Source organism: Centrocercus urophasianus, unplaced genomic scaffold, assembly GCF_019232065.1.
Source record: "Centrocercus urophasianus isolate 14NV4802_14NV808 unplaced genomic scaffold, USGS_Curo_1.0 seq_41, whole genome shotgun sequence".
NCBI classification, from domain to species: domain Eukaryota; kingdom Metazoa; phylum Chordata; class Aves; order Galliformes; family Phasianidae; genus Centrocercus; species Centrocercus urophasianus.
Genome location: NW_024884989.1, coordinates 3,889,812 through 3,906,701, shown reverse-complemented (window position 1 = coordinate 3,906,701; position 16,890 = coordinate 3,889,812). Strand labels below are relative to the sequence as shown.

Genomic DNA, 16,890 nt, shown 5'->3' with positions numbered 1-16,890 from the left:
AAAGGGAAAGCAAGGCCGTGCTGCTGGGGGAGGCAGGAGGCATAAAGTCTTTGCTGGAAATGGAGACCTGAGCAGGTACAAGGGCTGAGGAAATGCAGGCCTGGAGGGAAAGCTATCCCTGCTGGCACCATGTAACAACATCTCATCAGCCCTACGCAAAGGTGCAAGTTTGTTTTCTTTGCTAGCAGTGCAGAATTGCTCAGGTTGGAAAAGAACTTCAAGATCATCACATCTAACTGCAACCTAACAGTCCTACACTAACAACCCTCTGCTCATTCATGTTCCTGAGCACCACATCCAAATGGGTTTTAAACACGTTCAGGTGACTCAGCCACCTCCCTGCAGAGCCCAAACAGCCCTGTCTGTAAAGAAATTTTTCCTCATCTAACCTAAACCTCCCTTGGCACAACTTGAGGCCATTTCCCCTCATCCTGTCACCAGTGAGAAGAGAGCAGCCCTGCCCTGCTGTAAGCACCTTCCAGGTGCTGTAAGAGAGCAATCAGGACTCCCCTCAGCCTCCTCTTCCCCAGGCTAAACAGCCCCAGTTCCTTCAGTCTCTCCTCATAGGCCATATTCTCCAAGCCCTTCCCCAGCACTGCTGCCCTTCTTTGGCCTGCTCCAGCACCTCCATGTCCTTTCTGTACTGAGGTGCCCCAAACTGAACGCAGCACTTGAGGTGGGGCTTCACCAGTGCCAGTACAGGGGCACGATGACTTCCCTGCTCACCACCCCTGATCCAAGCCAGGATGCCACTGGCCAGCCGGGCGCACTGCTGGCTCATATGGCTGCTCTGACCCCCCACTGCCCCCTGCTCGGCTGGGAGGCTGCGGCTCACACGTGGAGCTCTGCTCCCCGACCGGCAGCCAAAGCTGCGCTGTTTTTAAAGCAGCAGCCGGTAAAATGTCAGCCTGCGGGTTTTACAACGGCAGCAGTGGGAGCGGCGCCGGAACACCCATTTACGGCTGCTTTTATCCGAGCTGTAAGGCTGCTAAAAGAGAACCCTGAGCCGGTTGGGGTGCAGGCACTGAGAAATAAAAGCTTGGCGTTTTCCACATTCAGCCGCTTTCTCTCCATCCCCCACCCCGGAAAAGAGAAACGAACAAAACGCACCACAACTTCCAACCCTCTCTCCCCCACCCCCCTCTTTTTCCCGCCCCTCGTTTCCCGCCGCCTTTTGCACCCGGCCCGCTGCCGAGCGCCGCGGCCAGATCCTGCGCAGCCGCAGTAGAGCGGGGCGGAGCCAGTGGGCGCCGTGCGGACCCGCTCAGCGCGGTACCGCGCCGCGCCGCAAGGGGGCGCCAAAAGCCTGCGTACTGCGCCGGCCCGGCGGTGAGCGCGGAGCAGCGAGGCGGGGACCCAGCACGACGTCGCTGCGAGAGCGGGGCTGCGGCCGCTGCTGCGCCCCGTAGGAGCCTGCGGCGAGCCGTGTGTGCCCGGCCCAGGGGGGGGTTCCGTCGGAGGCCGAAAAATGGCACTGCGCGGCACGGAACACAGCCTCGCAGCTCCCTGGGGCTGGCTGAGCTGGAAGGGGGCAGCAGCTCCTGTCCGCCCGCAGCCCCGCACGGAGGTGCCCGCAGGCAGCAGCGCCATTCGGCACCCCGGCTCCGCTTCATTAGCGCTGTTGATTCTTTTCTTTTTGCATATAGAGCGCAGCCCGTGCAGAAAGGCAAACGGCGGTTCCCATGGTGAGGCCCCAGTCTGGGTGACAGAGCACACCCTTAAATGAGCCTGGAAAGGATGCAAGCGAAGCTGCTTTTCCATATTTCTCTTTCTGCTTTGGGGCTTTTATAGCTATGATGCAGCAGCTCTTCCTGGAGAAGAACAGCAAGGGGGTGAGCGCTGGGCACAGCGAGGCCATCAGGGACCCCTGGGAAAAGATTTGGGAGCAGGGCGCTGTGGCTGCTGCCCATTGGGTGCTGCTGAGGCCCAGCATCCCAAAACAAAGCCAATGTGGGTTGAAGGTGGCACTCAGGACAGTGGCCCCCGTCCCATGACAGACTACAAAGCCACCACCGGGAATCTTTGAGCTGCAGACTGGCTGTGGGGTGAGAGCTGGGGCAGCCCCGGCCCTGCAGTGGGGCTGCACTTGAGGTCCCCAGAACAACCTTCATACAAAGCCACGTGTTCCTAGCAAGGCACCATCCCCTCCGCAGCAATCTGGCTGCGTGCCGTGCCGCTCTTTGTTTCTGAAGATCAAATAGGACACATTGCATGCTAGCACTGATGCCGTGAGCCAGCTCCGGGCGGCCGCCTGCCTCTGTTTGTCCTTCACGAGAACCAAAAGCAGCAGCAGAAGATGGCTGTGAGCCCCGGGGCTGCTCTGTCCGCTGGCCGCATTGGGACAAGGCGGTGGGGCTGGGAAGCTGCTCTGCACCACCACCACCGTCATCATCCTCCTTTCCGAGCGCAGAGCTCCCCATGCCAGCAGCTGCAATCAGCAAGTCTCTTTGAAGATATTTCATGCTCTGCTGTGCCACAGAGAGAAATAAGCCTGTTTTCTGCCTGCCTCTCTCCCGAGACCCTGAATGCTGTTCAGCCTCCAAGGAGCTGCACAGGGAAGCAGGAGAGCGGCAGAATCTCACATGCTGGGACGAGCAGGAGCCTTCCTCCCCCTGGGATGCTGCTGCTGCTGCTGCCCGTAGGGCTCATGCAGGGTAATCCCAGCTCTGAGCAGTGACAGCTGCAGCACTGCAGCAGATCGGGACAGCACCCACAAACAGTGGCCCCAGAAGCTCAGTGGGTGCAGGGCAGCTCAGCGCATTGCCCTAGATGGCTCGAGATGCAGCCTCCTGCTTCAGGGAGGGCAAACCTGCCTACCATTGCGCAGCAAATACTGCCAGAAACATGCTGAGGGCAGGGAGGGCACAAACCTGCAGCCAGCACGGCCCAGAGGAGCCTTCCATCTCTTCATCACCTCCACCCCTCCATCCCACTCTGTCCCAGCCGTGCTGGGGTGCAGAGGACAGAGCCGATGTCGCTTTGCAAAGTGCCTCATGGTGCCTGGGGCTGTGCCAGGTCACCCCGCACCGCTGGCACTCCATAAACAGACACAGGACAAACCTCCTCCACGCCTTTGTTTTCTCTTCTTTGGCACCACGAGCGGTCTGGGTTTGTAGGGCAGCAGCTTGGGAACACGAACTCACCGTAGGGTGATTTTGTCTTCATGCTGAACTCTTCCTGGAGATGTCAGCTGCCAGAACGCGTCGTTTCTGCTTCATGGGACTGCCTGAGTGCTCCGTGGGCACAACACAGTGACAAGGAGGGAAGGGACACTGGGAGGAATGCTTCGTTCTGAACAGCTCTGCTGACAGCTGCTGGGCTGAGCTGCTCCTTGTGAGGCCCTGAGTGATGGAGGACAGCGTGGGGTGGCTGTGGGGGGCAGAGCCACCGCTAGGTGATGGCTCACATGGACACAGATATGGGAGAGGATCCTGGGACCCTGCAGCCATACACAGCTCGAGGCAGATGGATTTGGCAGCTATTGACCCCCTTCTGTTCTGACATTCACATATAAGGTAGGGATGGCTGTCTCCTCCGCTGCCTGTGCTAAGCTGGGGGGGTCTGAGAGGCAGGAGGGCTGATGTGTGCCATGCAGCCATGAGGAGTGACTTTCAGAAGCTGCATCGTGGCCTTACCCAGGGCTCTGCCCCCAGCTGGGGGCTGCTTTCTGCCCAGGGGGTCTGAGCTCAGTGTTTTCCACCTGTTCCTTTGGAATCCCTGTGCATGCACAGAAGGGATGCGATGCTGGGGATGACTCTTTTGCCTGTAAGGAGGTGCAGGGAACGCACAGCTGCTTTAGTTTCTGGCACATTGTTGCCTTGCCTTGGTTTACTTGGTAAAACCCATTGGTTTATCCCCTTGCAGCTGCTCCAAGGGAGGTTCTCAGCAGCAGGGAGGGACACACATGGTCCGGGGAGCAGAGCCCGGGCTGTGGGCTGAGACCTTCCTCTTTCCCACGTCCCTGTGGTGCAACAAGCAGGAACCGAGCCCCATCCATCAGCCCACAGACAATGGCTTCAAACGCTGTTGGAAGGGCTATGAATCACATTGCACACACACACACACACACACACACACGGGTCACTGCACACTGGAAACAAAGGCAGTGCACCTGGCACAGGTGGCTGTGACCCTGTTTGCTCCAATAGCGCCGCTGGGGTCACCATCCCAGGGGGTGAGCCAGAACCGTGGGGATACGGCACTGAGGGGTGGGCAGTGGGATGGTGGGGGTGGGATTGAGGTCTTTTCCAAGCCGAGTGATTCTGCGAGCTGAGCACAGCGCTCCACACACTGGCTTTGGCTCAGCACCCCCTCCCAGTGCTGCTGGGCGGAGATGAGACCTGACCTTCCCCAAACCCAGCGCAGGGCCGTGGTGCAGCTCCCTGCAAAGCAAAGCTGGAGGCAGAGGTTGGGTGGCAGCCGTTGGATGAGTGCTGCTGCCAGCACTGCGGGGTCACACGCTGCTGCTGCTGCTGCTGCTGCTCACCGACAGAACGCATTTTGGGGACGTGGGGATGAGGCTCTCTGACAGGCGGCAGTGCCCCGGCGTGCACGGAGCCGGCAGATCTCCTGCAGCGCTGTCAGCAGCACTCAGGGTGATCTGCTTGGCTCGGGGTTAAAGCTCCCCCTGCGCACGCCTGCAGCAGGAAGGAGTTTGCTCACAGACATGGCAGCAGAAGCAAGGAGCGAGGCATGTGGGCCAACGCTGACGTCGTTTTTTTGTCGCGGTGATGCAAAGGGTTTTTGGCTTCTGAAGGACAAGGGGATGTTGAGGCCATGGTGGCCCAAGGAATCGTGGCTGTATGGTCAGAGGGACTGCGGGTAATGGCAGCGTCACCGGGGGGTGTTTACAGTGTGACATTTCCATGCAGTCTGAAAAAAGAAAGCGCTCGGCTTTCAGGGCAAGAGCGGCACATCTCCCTGCTGCTGGAGGGGGCACGGAGCAGAGCGCTGAGATGGGGCAAGGCACAGTGGGATGGGAGCCTGGAGGTGAGGGGGACACATCCTGCACCTGCATCCTGACCAGGACAGCAAAAACTTCTTTGGGGTGTTAGTGTCAGCCATGGCATCAGCCATACAGCCGCCTCACCTCTGGGCTGCAGCCCCTGCGTGGGGGAGAATCTCAGCCCATGAGGATGCTCAGCTCCAAGATGGAGCCCTGTGCTTCTGGCTAGAGGGATCACATCATGCACCAGTGCTTTGTGTCCTTCCCCAGTGCCACTGCAGTGGGCAAAGCTAAGCAGAGGTGGCTGCTGGGAGCACTGGGATCATTGGGAGCACCGGCAGCCTGCAGCACATTCCCTGTCTGTACAGAGCATGGGAAGGGGCCAGGCTGCACCCCTGCACACAAGGGACATGGATCCCAGGACGCCCAGTGCCACAGCTGTCACCTGCTGATGACCCCATAGCACTGCTGCACAGCCTCACCCGGCGTCACCTTAGGAAATGCCGTGTCGGTGGCCCAGAGAGAGGCAAGCTTCTCTCTGCCGCTGCTAATCCTGGCTGGAGCGAGATAAGAGATGCTATAGAAACTCCTCTGAGCCTGAGAACAGCTGTGCTAAATCCCTTTAGTCCTAACAAGAGGTGTTTCCAGGCAGCCCGGCTCCCATTACCCCGCTGGTACATGCTGTCCGCACCTCTTCTGTCCTGCACATGGCTCCCACTGGATCAGCAGGTGCTGTGTGGGGCTGGGCAGGGAGGATGCCCTCGAGCAGTGCCCTCAAAGCAGTTGGTGCCACCAGCAGTGATGTCCACACCAGAGCATCTCATTCCCATCTCCATTCCCATCCTAACCCATCCTCATACCTTTCCCACATCTACATCCCCATTCCCATCTTGATCCCTGTCCCCACTCAACCCATGCTCATCTCCGTCCCCATCACCATTTTCCATTCCCATCTCCATCCCCATCCCCATCTCCATCCTCATCCCAACCCATCCTCATCCCTGTCCCCACCCCCATTTCCATCCCTGTCCTTATTCTCATTCCCATTCCCATCTCCATCCCATCTCCAACCCCATCCTCTTCTCAACCCCAGCCCCCTCCCATCGCCACCCCATAACCTTCCCATCCCCATCCCCACCCTCATCCCCACACATTACTCGCTCCACTGATGCCTGGCCAGGAACACAGGCAAGCCCCAGCCCTGGTGCCACCCCGCAATTAGAGCCTTTAATTAATCACCAACCCCATCCGGCTGTGGGGTCACCGTACGGCCGAGCCCTCCCCGTCGGGGCAGCACGTACCCAAGAACAGGGAACAGGATCCTCCACAACACACTGTTCCAGACGGTGACACGGAGCACATATAGCGTCGGTACATCTATGCATCAGGGGCTGCAGAAAATGTATGGAGTTTCAGATTTCTCCTCTCACCTGTCGCTAAAGCAAAGGCCATTCGGATTTAATCTCCTGCTGGGGAACGGGTGGCTTTAACCCCCTCCTGTGTGGCAGTGGGTCGTGCTGGGGGTGCTGGCTGCCTGCTGGGGGCACTGGGAGCACCGGGGGCAATGGGTGCAATGGAAGCACTGGAGTCATTGGGAGAACTGAGGGCAGTGGGGTCACTGGGGGCACTGGGGGCACAGGGAGCACTGAGGCCATTGGGAACACTGGGGGCAGTGGGGTCACTGGGGGCAATGGGAGCACTAGAGCCAAGGCACCACTAAGACTGCAGCTGCAGCACATCCACTGCCCATTCCCCATCCCTCACCCTGCTGATGCCTGGTCGACCTCAGCCCTTGTACCACCTTGCAATTAGAGCCTTTAATTAATTCCAGCCCCATTCAGATGCCCGATCCTCTCCTGTTTTTGCCACATCTCCAACTCAGGACTCAGTTCCAGAGGGAGAAATGATGCCTCTCACCCCAGACCCCCACCAGACTTCTGCCTGCAGAAATGGGAGCTCAGGATGCTCTCGCTGGGGTTTCTCATCGCCACCCCGCTCCTGTCTCGGTTGGAACAGCAGCACACGCAGCTGCCCTCACGTACACCATGAATTTATCCATGGGCAGAAGCAGGAGGCAAAGCAGGCAATGTGGGGTGGGCGCTGGGTTGTCTGGCAGGTGACAGCCTCCGCTGTCCAAATGCTGCCACGGAGCACATGCTGAAGCCAGAAGAGATGGGCAGCAGGGCAAGCTCAGCATGAAGGCACTGCTAGTTGTTCCCACACCCCACCCATCCGAGCTAAAATGTCACATTTAGGCTGGACACAAAAGGCTGCAATGGCAGCAGAGCTGCTCTCCCCCCTCCCTTGATGCAGGGTCCCCCCGCTCCGCGCTCTCTCCTGCAAGCAGCCATCAGAGAGAATCGTGCAAAGGGCCTTTGGAAATATTCATTGCTCATCTCTTAACGAGATTACTTCCGAAATCCTCCGTTGCTTTGAGGGAGATTTAGAACCTTTCAGGCTCTTGGTAACCATGGCAGCGCAGATGTGAAAACGCACAGTAGACAGCTGATGTGAGAAGTGATGGGAGATGCAAAGAAGCACGAACAGAATTCCTTCCTGATGAAAAGAAATGTATCTATTTTTGGCTTCAAACTGTTCACAAAGCTGGGCTAAGGTTATGCGTTGTGCCCTGCTGACATACCATCTTTGGTTCAGCTGATGGCACCAAGATGTGGTCACTGTGTCAGCTTGCACCCTTCGCCCAAAGCTGGCACTCCCCATGGTTCCATCCCTCCTCCCAGATTTTGGCTCACCGAGCTCCTATGGTGTCTGTTGCACCCCAGCTTCACTGTGGGTGAATCCTGGGTGTCGCCTTTGGGACATTATCTGGGCAGAGCACAGCGTGAGCAAAGTGCTGAGTGCCAGAGAGTTGGGCACCAGGGCCTCCCTTGGGGACCCAACGCTCCCCTTGCCCAGAGCAGACTGCTGAGGAGGGCTGCTCACCTCAGTGAAGCTCTTGGCTGTTGCCACAATGGATAGGGTGAGGCATGAAGAGGAGGGAGAGGAGGGAGACCCTTCCTTCTTGTGGAAGGGACTTTCCAAATCAGCAGACAAATTCAGCCAAAACTGAAGGGCAATTTGCAGTGGAAAGAAAATCGATTGCATTAATATTACAAAAGCTAAGTCCAAAGCTAAGGAAAGAACCCACAAACACAAAATCATGCTTGTCCTGCCTTTTCAACAGGTGTCCTCTGGACTTCCATCTTTCAGAAACCAACTTCATGATTTATGACTCTACCTTGAAAAGAAGAAGTGACCACCGAGACCATGCACTCAATCCATATGCTGATGAACAACCCTCATCCTCCCAACACAGTGAACACAGGATCTTGGAACCACAGCATGGTTGGGTTGGGTTGGTTGGAAGGGACCTCAATGCCCACCTACTGCCAGCCCTGCTGTGGGTTGGCTGCTCCCAGCTCAGGCTGCCCAGGGTCCTCAAGCACCTCGAGGGATGGGGTACAAACACTGAGCACCCTCTCCTCCACCGTTTGCCCAGGACAGCAGCGAGCTTCACAACCATTTCCCAGTGCTGAAGGTCTGTGCCCATCGCCCTGGCACTGCTCCAGCTCTGACCCAGTTTTTCTGTGCCACTGCCTAAGAACGTGGCCCACATCCAAACTTTCTCTCCACAGCTGATGCCAGGGACACGCAGCGCTGCCCATGGTCGCCGTGTTCACAGCTGTGTGCCGTGCCCCAGTGCTCCAGGTACCAGCAGGGACGCGGGTCACAGCGTGGCTGTGGTCAGGGCAGCATTTGCAACGCACCACCCAGCATTGGCTCGCAGAGGTGACAGGGTGCTGTTTGTGGGCAGATTTTGTTTTTCCCTCAGGATAAATATTTTATGAAACCACCACATAACTGACAGTTGGACATGAAGGCTCTGACGTGTGGTTTTCAGAGAGCTCTCACCATTCCCCTCCGGTCAATTATTTCAGCGCAGCACAGAGCGGTTGAGCCCATCCACAGCGATTTGATGTGCAACCGAGCTCCAGGACGCACATAGGGACGAGAAAAGCTACAGATGCCAGCAGGCATCCCCTGCCACGTCTGCCCATGAGCCACCCAAGCGGAGGCTGAGCCCCCATGGCTCCCTGCCCAGCAGCCCATGCCAAGAAGCCAGAGCAGATCTCCCAGCGCAGCGATGCTGCCAGCTCCCGGCGCTGCCGGCAGCGGTGAGAGTTACACACGCATTGCGCAACGCAGCGCGGTGCTCTCCAGGGCCGCAGTAGCTTTCCTGGACTGCGCGGCGCGGATTGGCCCGCAGCACCCTGCTCTCCTCCCTCCCTGCCCTCCCTTTCTTCAGCACCCTAAACACACAGAGATTGGACAGCCGGGTGCCACATGGCAGATTGGAACCAGGATAAAAGATGAACAGCGTCTGCGGGGAGTTTGCAAAGAGGTAGCACCAAACTTTGCAGAACAGGGAGCAGAGACGGACAGACAGACGGACAGCAGAGCTGCAGCCGCCCAGGGACGCTCAAACATTGAGCGGCAGTTGTAGAGCAGCCAGTGCCCTCTGCTCCCAGTCATGTCCCTGGTAGGGAAGGAGAAGAGCCACGTGCGCTTGGTCTTCTTAGGTGCGGCCGGCGTGGGCAAGACGGCCCTGATCCGCCGCTTCCTGCTGGACACCTTCGAGCCCAAGCACCGGCGCACGGTGGAGGAGCTGCACAGCAAGGAGTACGAGGTGAGCGGGGCCACCGTGACGCTGGAGATCCTGGACACCAGCGGCAGTTACTCCTTCCCAGCCATGAGGAAGCTCTCCATCCAGAACAGCGACGCCTTCGCTTTGGTCTATGCCGTCGACAACGCCGAATCCTTTGAGAGCGTCAAGAGTCTGCGGGAGGAGATCCTGGAGGTGAAGGAGGACAAATTCCCTCCCATCGTGGTGGTGGGCAACAAGGCGGAGAGCGGCGGTGAGCGGCAGGTGCCGGCAGAGGATGCGCTGTCACTGGTGGAGCTGGACTGGAACAGCCGCTTCGTGGAGACGTCAGCCAAGGACAACGAAAACGTGCTGGAGGTCTTCAGGGAGCTGCTGCAGCAAGCCCGGCTGCCTGGGCGGCTCGGCCCCGCGCTCTGCAGGAGGAGGGAGACCTTCCCCAATGAGCACGGGCTGCGGCCCCCCATGAACAAAACCAACAGCTGCTCCGTGTGCTGAGCCCAGCGGGATGCAGGTGGGCTGCCGGCCAGGACCCCACTCCTCCCCACCCTTCCCTCCTCTCCCGGCACTGTGGGGTCAGCGGAGCGCGGGGAGGGAGGCGGATGGGATGGTGCCGCTTTGGTTTGGTTGGGAAGGTGTGGGGAGAGGGCAGGATCCCAAAAAAGGGGGGTGCCCATCTGGGATGCAGAAGGCACTCAGCTGTGCTTGCAAGAAGGGGACAGACAGTAGGACGTGGGCTGCATGCAGCCGAATGCATCTCTGTGGGCACTGTGCCACCAGCACCACTGCGTCCCCTCCGGGTTCTGTGCCCCAATGCCCACACATGCAGTGTCCTGGTGCAGCTGTGGTTATGATGAGTGTCTGAGGTAGTTGTGTTTGGATAGGCGCGTAGAGCATGTGATAGGGCAGCCTATGCATCTCTTCAGTTTTCTGTTTGTTTTTTTAAGCATACCCAATAAACACGGTGATTCAAAACGGAGCTGGAAAACGTGTGGGTTTCTTCCTAACTGTACGGATAGGTTTGTGCTCAGACCCTTATCGCTGCCTCTGCTTTCCCTGCTCTGGTCTCTGCCCTTATCTCAGTGTCCTGGCACTGCCCTACTTGCAGCCCCAGCAGCATCGCTGCACTCTGTGAGGCCACTGTCCCCATAACCCCCCCAGGACAGCTTTTACCAAGCAGTGAGCAACGGAAAATACAACAGCTCATCCCACATCTGAGTACAGAAATAACAACAGCCCTTAAAAGGCACCATAATAAAAATCATAAACACCATCATGGGGCTGCTGGTACCTTGCGCTCACACAGCCCTGGCTCCAGCACTGCAAAAAGCACTAGAGCCTTTGCATTCTTACACTCAAATCAAGAGGATGGGAGGCCCCCTGATGGCCGCCTCTACTCATAATGTGAAGTAACCCCAACCCCTTGGCTGTCCCATGCTTGGCACAGCACCCAGCGCCATTGTCCAACCCCAGCTCTGGGCCCCCCTGGGCAGCAGGAAGGGGTCGTGGCCCTGTGCAAGGCTTGGGGTTGTGGTGCTGAGATGCAATCCTGAAGTGTGACTCGTGTCAATGGGGTTGGGCACAGCCACAGCCCCTGGGAATTGGAGTTTGCAGTGGTGGCCGCGCAGGGTGAGGTTACAGACCAGGATGTCCCACATCTGTTTGGTTCATTGTTTTAGGAGAAAAATGTGCTTGCAGTGCGATGAGGTGAAGAAGCAAAGCTCATGTTCTTCCCCCAGCAGCAACAAGGGATGTGGATTTTCCTTCCCTACTGCTGAGTGCAGCTGTGGGATCCAGCACAGGGATCCCCCTGTGTGTCCACTTCATTAAGTGGCTGTGGCTTAAGTTAGATCTGGGCTTTCATAGGCAGTCTGTTATAGAGTCCCTGAGGTTGGGGAAGTCCTTTAAGGTCACCAAATCCACCCCTACTGTGCCTGCTGCCTACCTACCTCCCCCAGTGCCACACCTTATAGGAGTCGTTCTGAACCATGGGGGTGGCACGAAGAATCACAGAATGCTCTGAGTTGCAAAGGAGCACAGTGCTCATCCAGCTCCAACCCCTGCTGTGTGCAGGTCACCAACCAGCAGCCCAGGCTGCCCAGAGCCACATCCAGCCTGGCCTTGGATGCCTGCAGGGCTGGGGCATCCACAGCCTCCTTGGGCAACCTGTGCCAGTGCCTCACCACCCTGTGTGAAAAACTTCCTCCTAATATCCAACCTAAACCTCTCCTGTCTCAGTTTAAAACCATTCCCCCTTGTCCTATCACCACCCACCCTGGTAAACAGCCGATCCCCCTCCTGTTCACACGCTCCCTTCAAGCACTTCCCTTCAAGAATGAAGGCTGCTCTCCCCATCCCCAAAACATCGCCATGACCCTGAGCATCTCTCCATGGAAACTCTCCGTCCCCACCTGGTCCGGTGACCCCAGAGCATTCCCAGCCCCTTCCATCCTCCCCCGCAGCGCAGCGCGCCGTTCCACATGACGAAGCACATCCCACAGAGATGCTCCGCTCCATTTACAGACACAAACAACCGGGGACCATCACAGCACTGCCTGCGAGAGCTGCACGGCACTGGGAGGGGCTCAGCTGCGGCAGCGCTGCACCCAATGGGTGCTGCTGTGATGGATGGAGGGACGCAGAGCACGCACTGAAACTGGGGGCACCCAGCCAGAAAGCCAAACACTGTAAAAGGGAGAAGCGATACGTGCTTGTGGAGGGTGTAATTAGCAGTGTTTGTCTTTGGGGCCAATGCTCAGGGTGAGCACCCTGCAAAGGGCCGAGCAGCACTGCGCCTTCCACTTGAAATCAGAGGAAATAATGCCTGCTCTGATTTCTCCTATCCCGGGGTAAAGGCAGTGAAACGCAACCATGAGCGCTGCACCCAAATTCACAACACTGCAAACAGAACCAGAACTGCTCCTTTCCACTGCTGTTGGTACACGCCATGTTTTCTCCAATATAAATGTAGATTGAGCAAAGAATGGGGGAGGTGGGACCACAGAGAGGTCAGGGTCTGCTCTGGATCTGACCAGTTCCTTCCCCCTGAGCAAAAGGGACAATGGAAGAGTTAACATGCGACTTCCAACATTGGGTAGAGGAGGCGTCGGGCAGAGGGGGGTCTCAGCATCACCAGCAGCACCATGGCAAACCACCTTTACTAGCAATAGTACTTATGAAAGGCAAAGGAACCTTCTGGCTCATTGTAACATTTTAATAGCCTTGACATCATGGCTGCTCTGGGACCACGTTCCCATCAGTGTACAAGCAACTTGTTTTCAATGCATCAGTCAGTAAAAAACGAGCAGCGGGAGCACCATCGTCACTTCCAACCTTCATTGGAGAGAGCGGTGGCAGCATGGAAGTTAAAATGGTCAGTTCTGCTGTCTGCAAGGGCTGGATGGACCGTAATGCAGCTGGGCAGTTTGCAACATGAGCTGCTGACCTGAGGGTGTGTAGCAGACGCCACGTGGGCAGTCAGTCTGTGCTCCCTCAGGAAAGCTACAGTGGGTGGGCAGGCGGTGGAGGTGCCTCCCCCAACCCCAAGAGCACAACAGGACTGGAAGAGACCCTGGGGATAAGGGAGAGGGCAGAGGCTGGGCTGCTCCCATGGCCATCAGGGTTTTGTGGGTACACTATCACTGCAAAGCCACCTGTGGGTACAGCAGCCCGTGTCCTATGGGATCTGCACATGGGCACAGGCTCTGCTGTGAGATCCCAGGGCAAAGCGCAGCGCCTCCCCCACGCCAGCACCGTGCAGGGCTGGGCTGCCGTTACCTGGGGCTGCGCGCCATCCACGCTCACGCTTTGCTGTGCATCCAACATTCAGAACTCCCTTTCCCCGAAGCTGGCTGAGCAGATCATCATCTGCATCACACAGAGCATTCGTTCAGCATCGTACAGAGGTACAGCCGGTGCAGCAGGGGAATGCTAACGGACACTTGGCAGCAGCTCATGCACAAGGGCGCTGGGCGACCCACAGCTCATACAGCAATCTGCGGCCTGGGGCCACCACAGCTGCCCACAACCCCTACCTCAAGGCACGTCACGTCCACATTCCTCCAGCTCCAATAACTCTTACCATATACACATGTCCATATACATTTTTAATTAAAACGCTCCTTCACATACACAATCATATACTGAATTATCAAGAACAATAATAATATATATATATTTGGAGCAGAAGTAGCAAAACAATCTGCTCTGCCAGTGCCACCCACAAACTAGACATGAACTAAAGGGGGGGATTGACAGATTTGGAGCACAGAGGGAATGCTCTTGGCCTGAAAATGGGGCAGCCATGCAGCAACAGTGCGATGGAAGGTACAGCCAAAGCAACATGGGAAAAACAGCAGTTTGTGAAAAGGTCCTTTCGTAAAGATTCTTGAGACCTAAGGCCCATCCTCAGCATCAGCAGCAACCTTCATTTCATTAACGGTTGACCTCACCAAAGCAGAAAAAGAGCACGATGCAGAAAATGTAAGTTATACAAAACACCAACAGGTGGGTTTTGGCCAAAAGCTCAATTTCTCTCTGCACACCAGGGAGGATGCTAAGTTTTAAGTGTATCAGATACACAAAAAGGTGTTTTTGCTCAACTGTAGGGATGACAAAAGCTCTCATTAGCTCAAGATGAAAGGGATGCTGAGGTCTGGGCAAAGAGAACTCGAGAAGGCTGACACTGAAAACCTCTTTATAAAAGAGAAGGCAGCTCTGTTCCAAGAGTTTCAACATCATACCCAAAGAGGAAAAAGAAATAGAGGAAAGGGGAAGCAGTTCCAAGTAAGAAACAACTGAGATGATAACTGGGCAGTATTGTGGCAGTGCTGGCCCTGAAATCCAACGGGCTGCAGGCTGGAAATCGTAGCTCTGTAACAGAATGCACCCCAAAATCCAGGTCTGAGCTCTTGTGACCACATTCACCTGCCAGCAAATGCACTCCTATGGGCAGCCTGGCTTGCCCACTGGCCAGAGCTTGCTGTGACACACGTGCAATCTCTGGCAATGCAGTTAAAGCCCTGAGGACAGAAACCCAACTGCAGAGCACTGCCCAGGTGTTTGACGTTCTGCTCCAGCTCTTTGCATTGGTCTCTCTCTCAATGAAGCACAGTTGCCCTGCACACTCAGCCACTATGGATCTCAGATAAACTCATGCTGTGGGCATCCATCACCAGAATGGCCCCAGGAAGGAAAAAGCTGGCGTTACGGAGGTGGGAGGACATAAGGCTCACCTACACAAGAGCCCATAGAATCACAGCATCACCAAGGTTGGAAAAGACCTACAAGATGACCCAGCCCACCTGTCACCAACAGCTCTCACTGCCACGTCCCTCAACACAGCGCCCGAATGCTCCTTGAACGCCTGCAAGCTCGGTGACTGCGCCGCCTCCCTGCCAGCCCACCCCCATCACCACACAGCGGGCTGCCATCCTTCCCACCTGCTGCTATCGGCATCCTTACCTCCCTCACTTCAAAGCCTGGAAAGCCAAACACAAACCCATCGGTGCTCCTATCTCGGGGCTGCTGGCTCACCTCTTGCAACTCAGCGCCATCAGCAATCTTTATCTAGAGCACCCAGGTCCCAACGTGGGGACGGATGGGCAGAGCTGGAGGAGCCCTCGGCCTCTGAGCTCAAAACTGCATTCAGAACTCATCACAGCACTGCTGGAGTCACAGATACAGGTGGGGGCAGCTCTCCAACAGCCACCACAGCTGCTCCCTGCATCTGTCGGGATGCAACACGCGCTCACTGCACTTACAGGAACCTGCTCCCTCCACGCATCAAACTCTGCTTTTTATTTTCTCCTTTAGCATCCCCTGCACAAAAGAAAAACGCACGTTATTTCAACAGCCAAGGAGGAGGAAAAAAAAGAAAAAAAAAAAAAAAAACCCAAAAAACCAACTGCGATTTATTTAGTTTTCAAAGAATCTTCGTACTCTTGAAAGCAACTTTCGGTGCATGTTCTTCAACAATCACATTCTATGAGGAGATAACATTGAAAGCCATGTGTTTTGTTGTTTTGTTTTTTAAGGTTTTTTTTGTTTTGTTTTGTTTTCCTTTTTTTCTCATTTAATCTCAGTTACAGACATCTTTAATCCGAAAGGAAAGGCCAAAAAACAAAAAACAAACAACAAAACCAAAAGCCCCCAAATCCAAGCCCCACAGGCCGCGCCCCCGGGCCCCGCCAACAGAAACGTTCCTTCCCCGTTTCAAAATACCACGAGTTCTACAACTCAATGCTAAAGTTCAGCATGGAAAGTCGTACGTCAGCGCGCACAGACACACAGACATCTCTTACATGAGCGTGGACAGAGATATAAAATAGCTGTGCATGGCGCGGGCGCGCGGTGGCAATGAGATGCAATGACTCTGAGGAAAGGTAACAGAGCTAAATACACTACGGAACCTCGAGAACGAAAGAACAAGTCTTGAACCCAGTTTGTGCATAGTTCGTGATCCGCTATAAAACCAGCTTTTGTTAATTTTGCAATCTCGCAGGACCCCTTTTAACATCGGATAAAACCATTCAAAAGCTCAGCTTCCAAAATAAAAATCAAAATCAAAATAAACCAAAAAGAAAGGGAAAGGAAATTGAATGTAATGCACAAGTTTCCTGACCCAAGCAGGCAGGAGCACAATGTCCGTGTAACTCGGGACACGCCAGCCGTATGCCGCTCATTGTCTTTCTTCCTTTCAAAACAATCAAAAACATCTTTTTTTTTTCTTTTTTTTTTTGTTAAACATAAAGCAATTTGTTTTTGTTTTTGTTTTTAATATATAAAGCACTCTTCAAACATCTATTTCTTTTTTGAGTCCATTATTTGGTAAATATGTAACTGCTACACATTAGATTAAGTATTTTCTTCTTTCTTACTGTCTTTTTTTTTTTTTAATTTTTTTTAATTATTTTTTTTTAATTATTTTTTAATAATATCTTCAGTGCTAGGAGTTGGGTTTTAAAAATACATGAAATGGTGTGGAGTTGCTCCTCGGGAAACCCGGCTTTCCTGAGACATCTTCCACCATGTGCAAGAGAGTGACCACAACGCCTCGCCGCGCCGACGGAGAGGAGGAAAACAACAACAAAAACAGTACACAGCAATGGCCAAAGAAAAGAATCATACAACAACACTGTTCAATCCCAGAGCTCTGAAGTAGCATATCTTCATTCTGAAAATAAGTTTTCTTTACGATGGAAGTCTCTTTTTTTTTTTTTTAAAGTTCCTTTTTTTTTTTTTTTTAATTTTTTTTTTTAATTTTTTTTTTTTTTTTTTTTTTTTT

General features: G+C 55.1%; 1 protein-coding gene across 1 annotated transcript; it reads left to right on the top strand.

Annotated features, from left to right (window-relative positions):
* The first annotated feature begins 9,476 nt into the window (after positions 1–9,476).
* LOC122168271 (GTP-binding protein Rhes-like) lies at positions 9,477–10,103 on the top strand. Its single transcript, XM_042833459.1, has one exon. The coding sequence runs from the start codon at positions 9,477–9,479 to the stop codon at positions 10,101–10,103; it is 627 nt and encodes a 208-aa protein (XP_042689393.1).
* Positions 10,104–16,890: the final 6,787 nt, after the last annotated feature.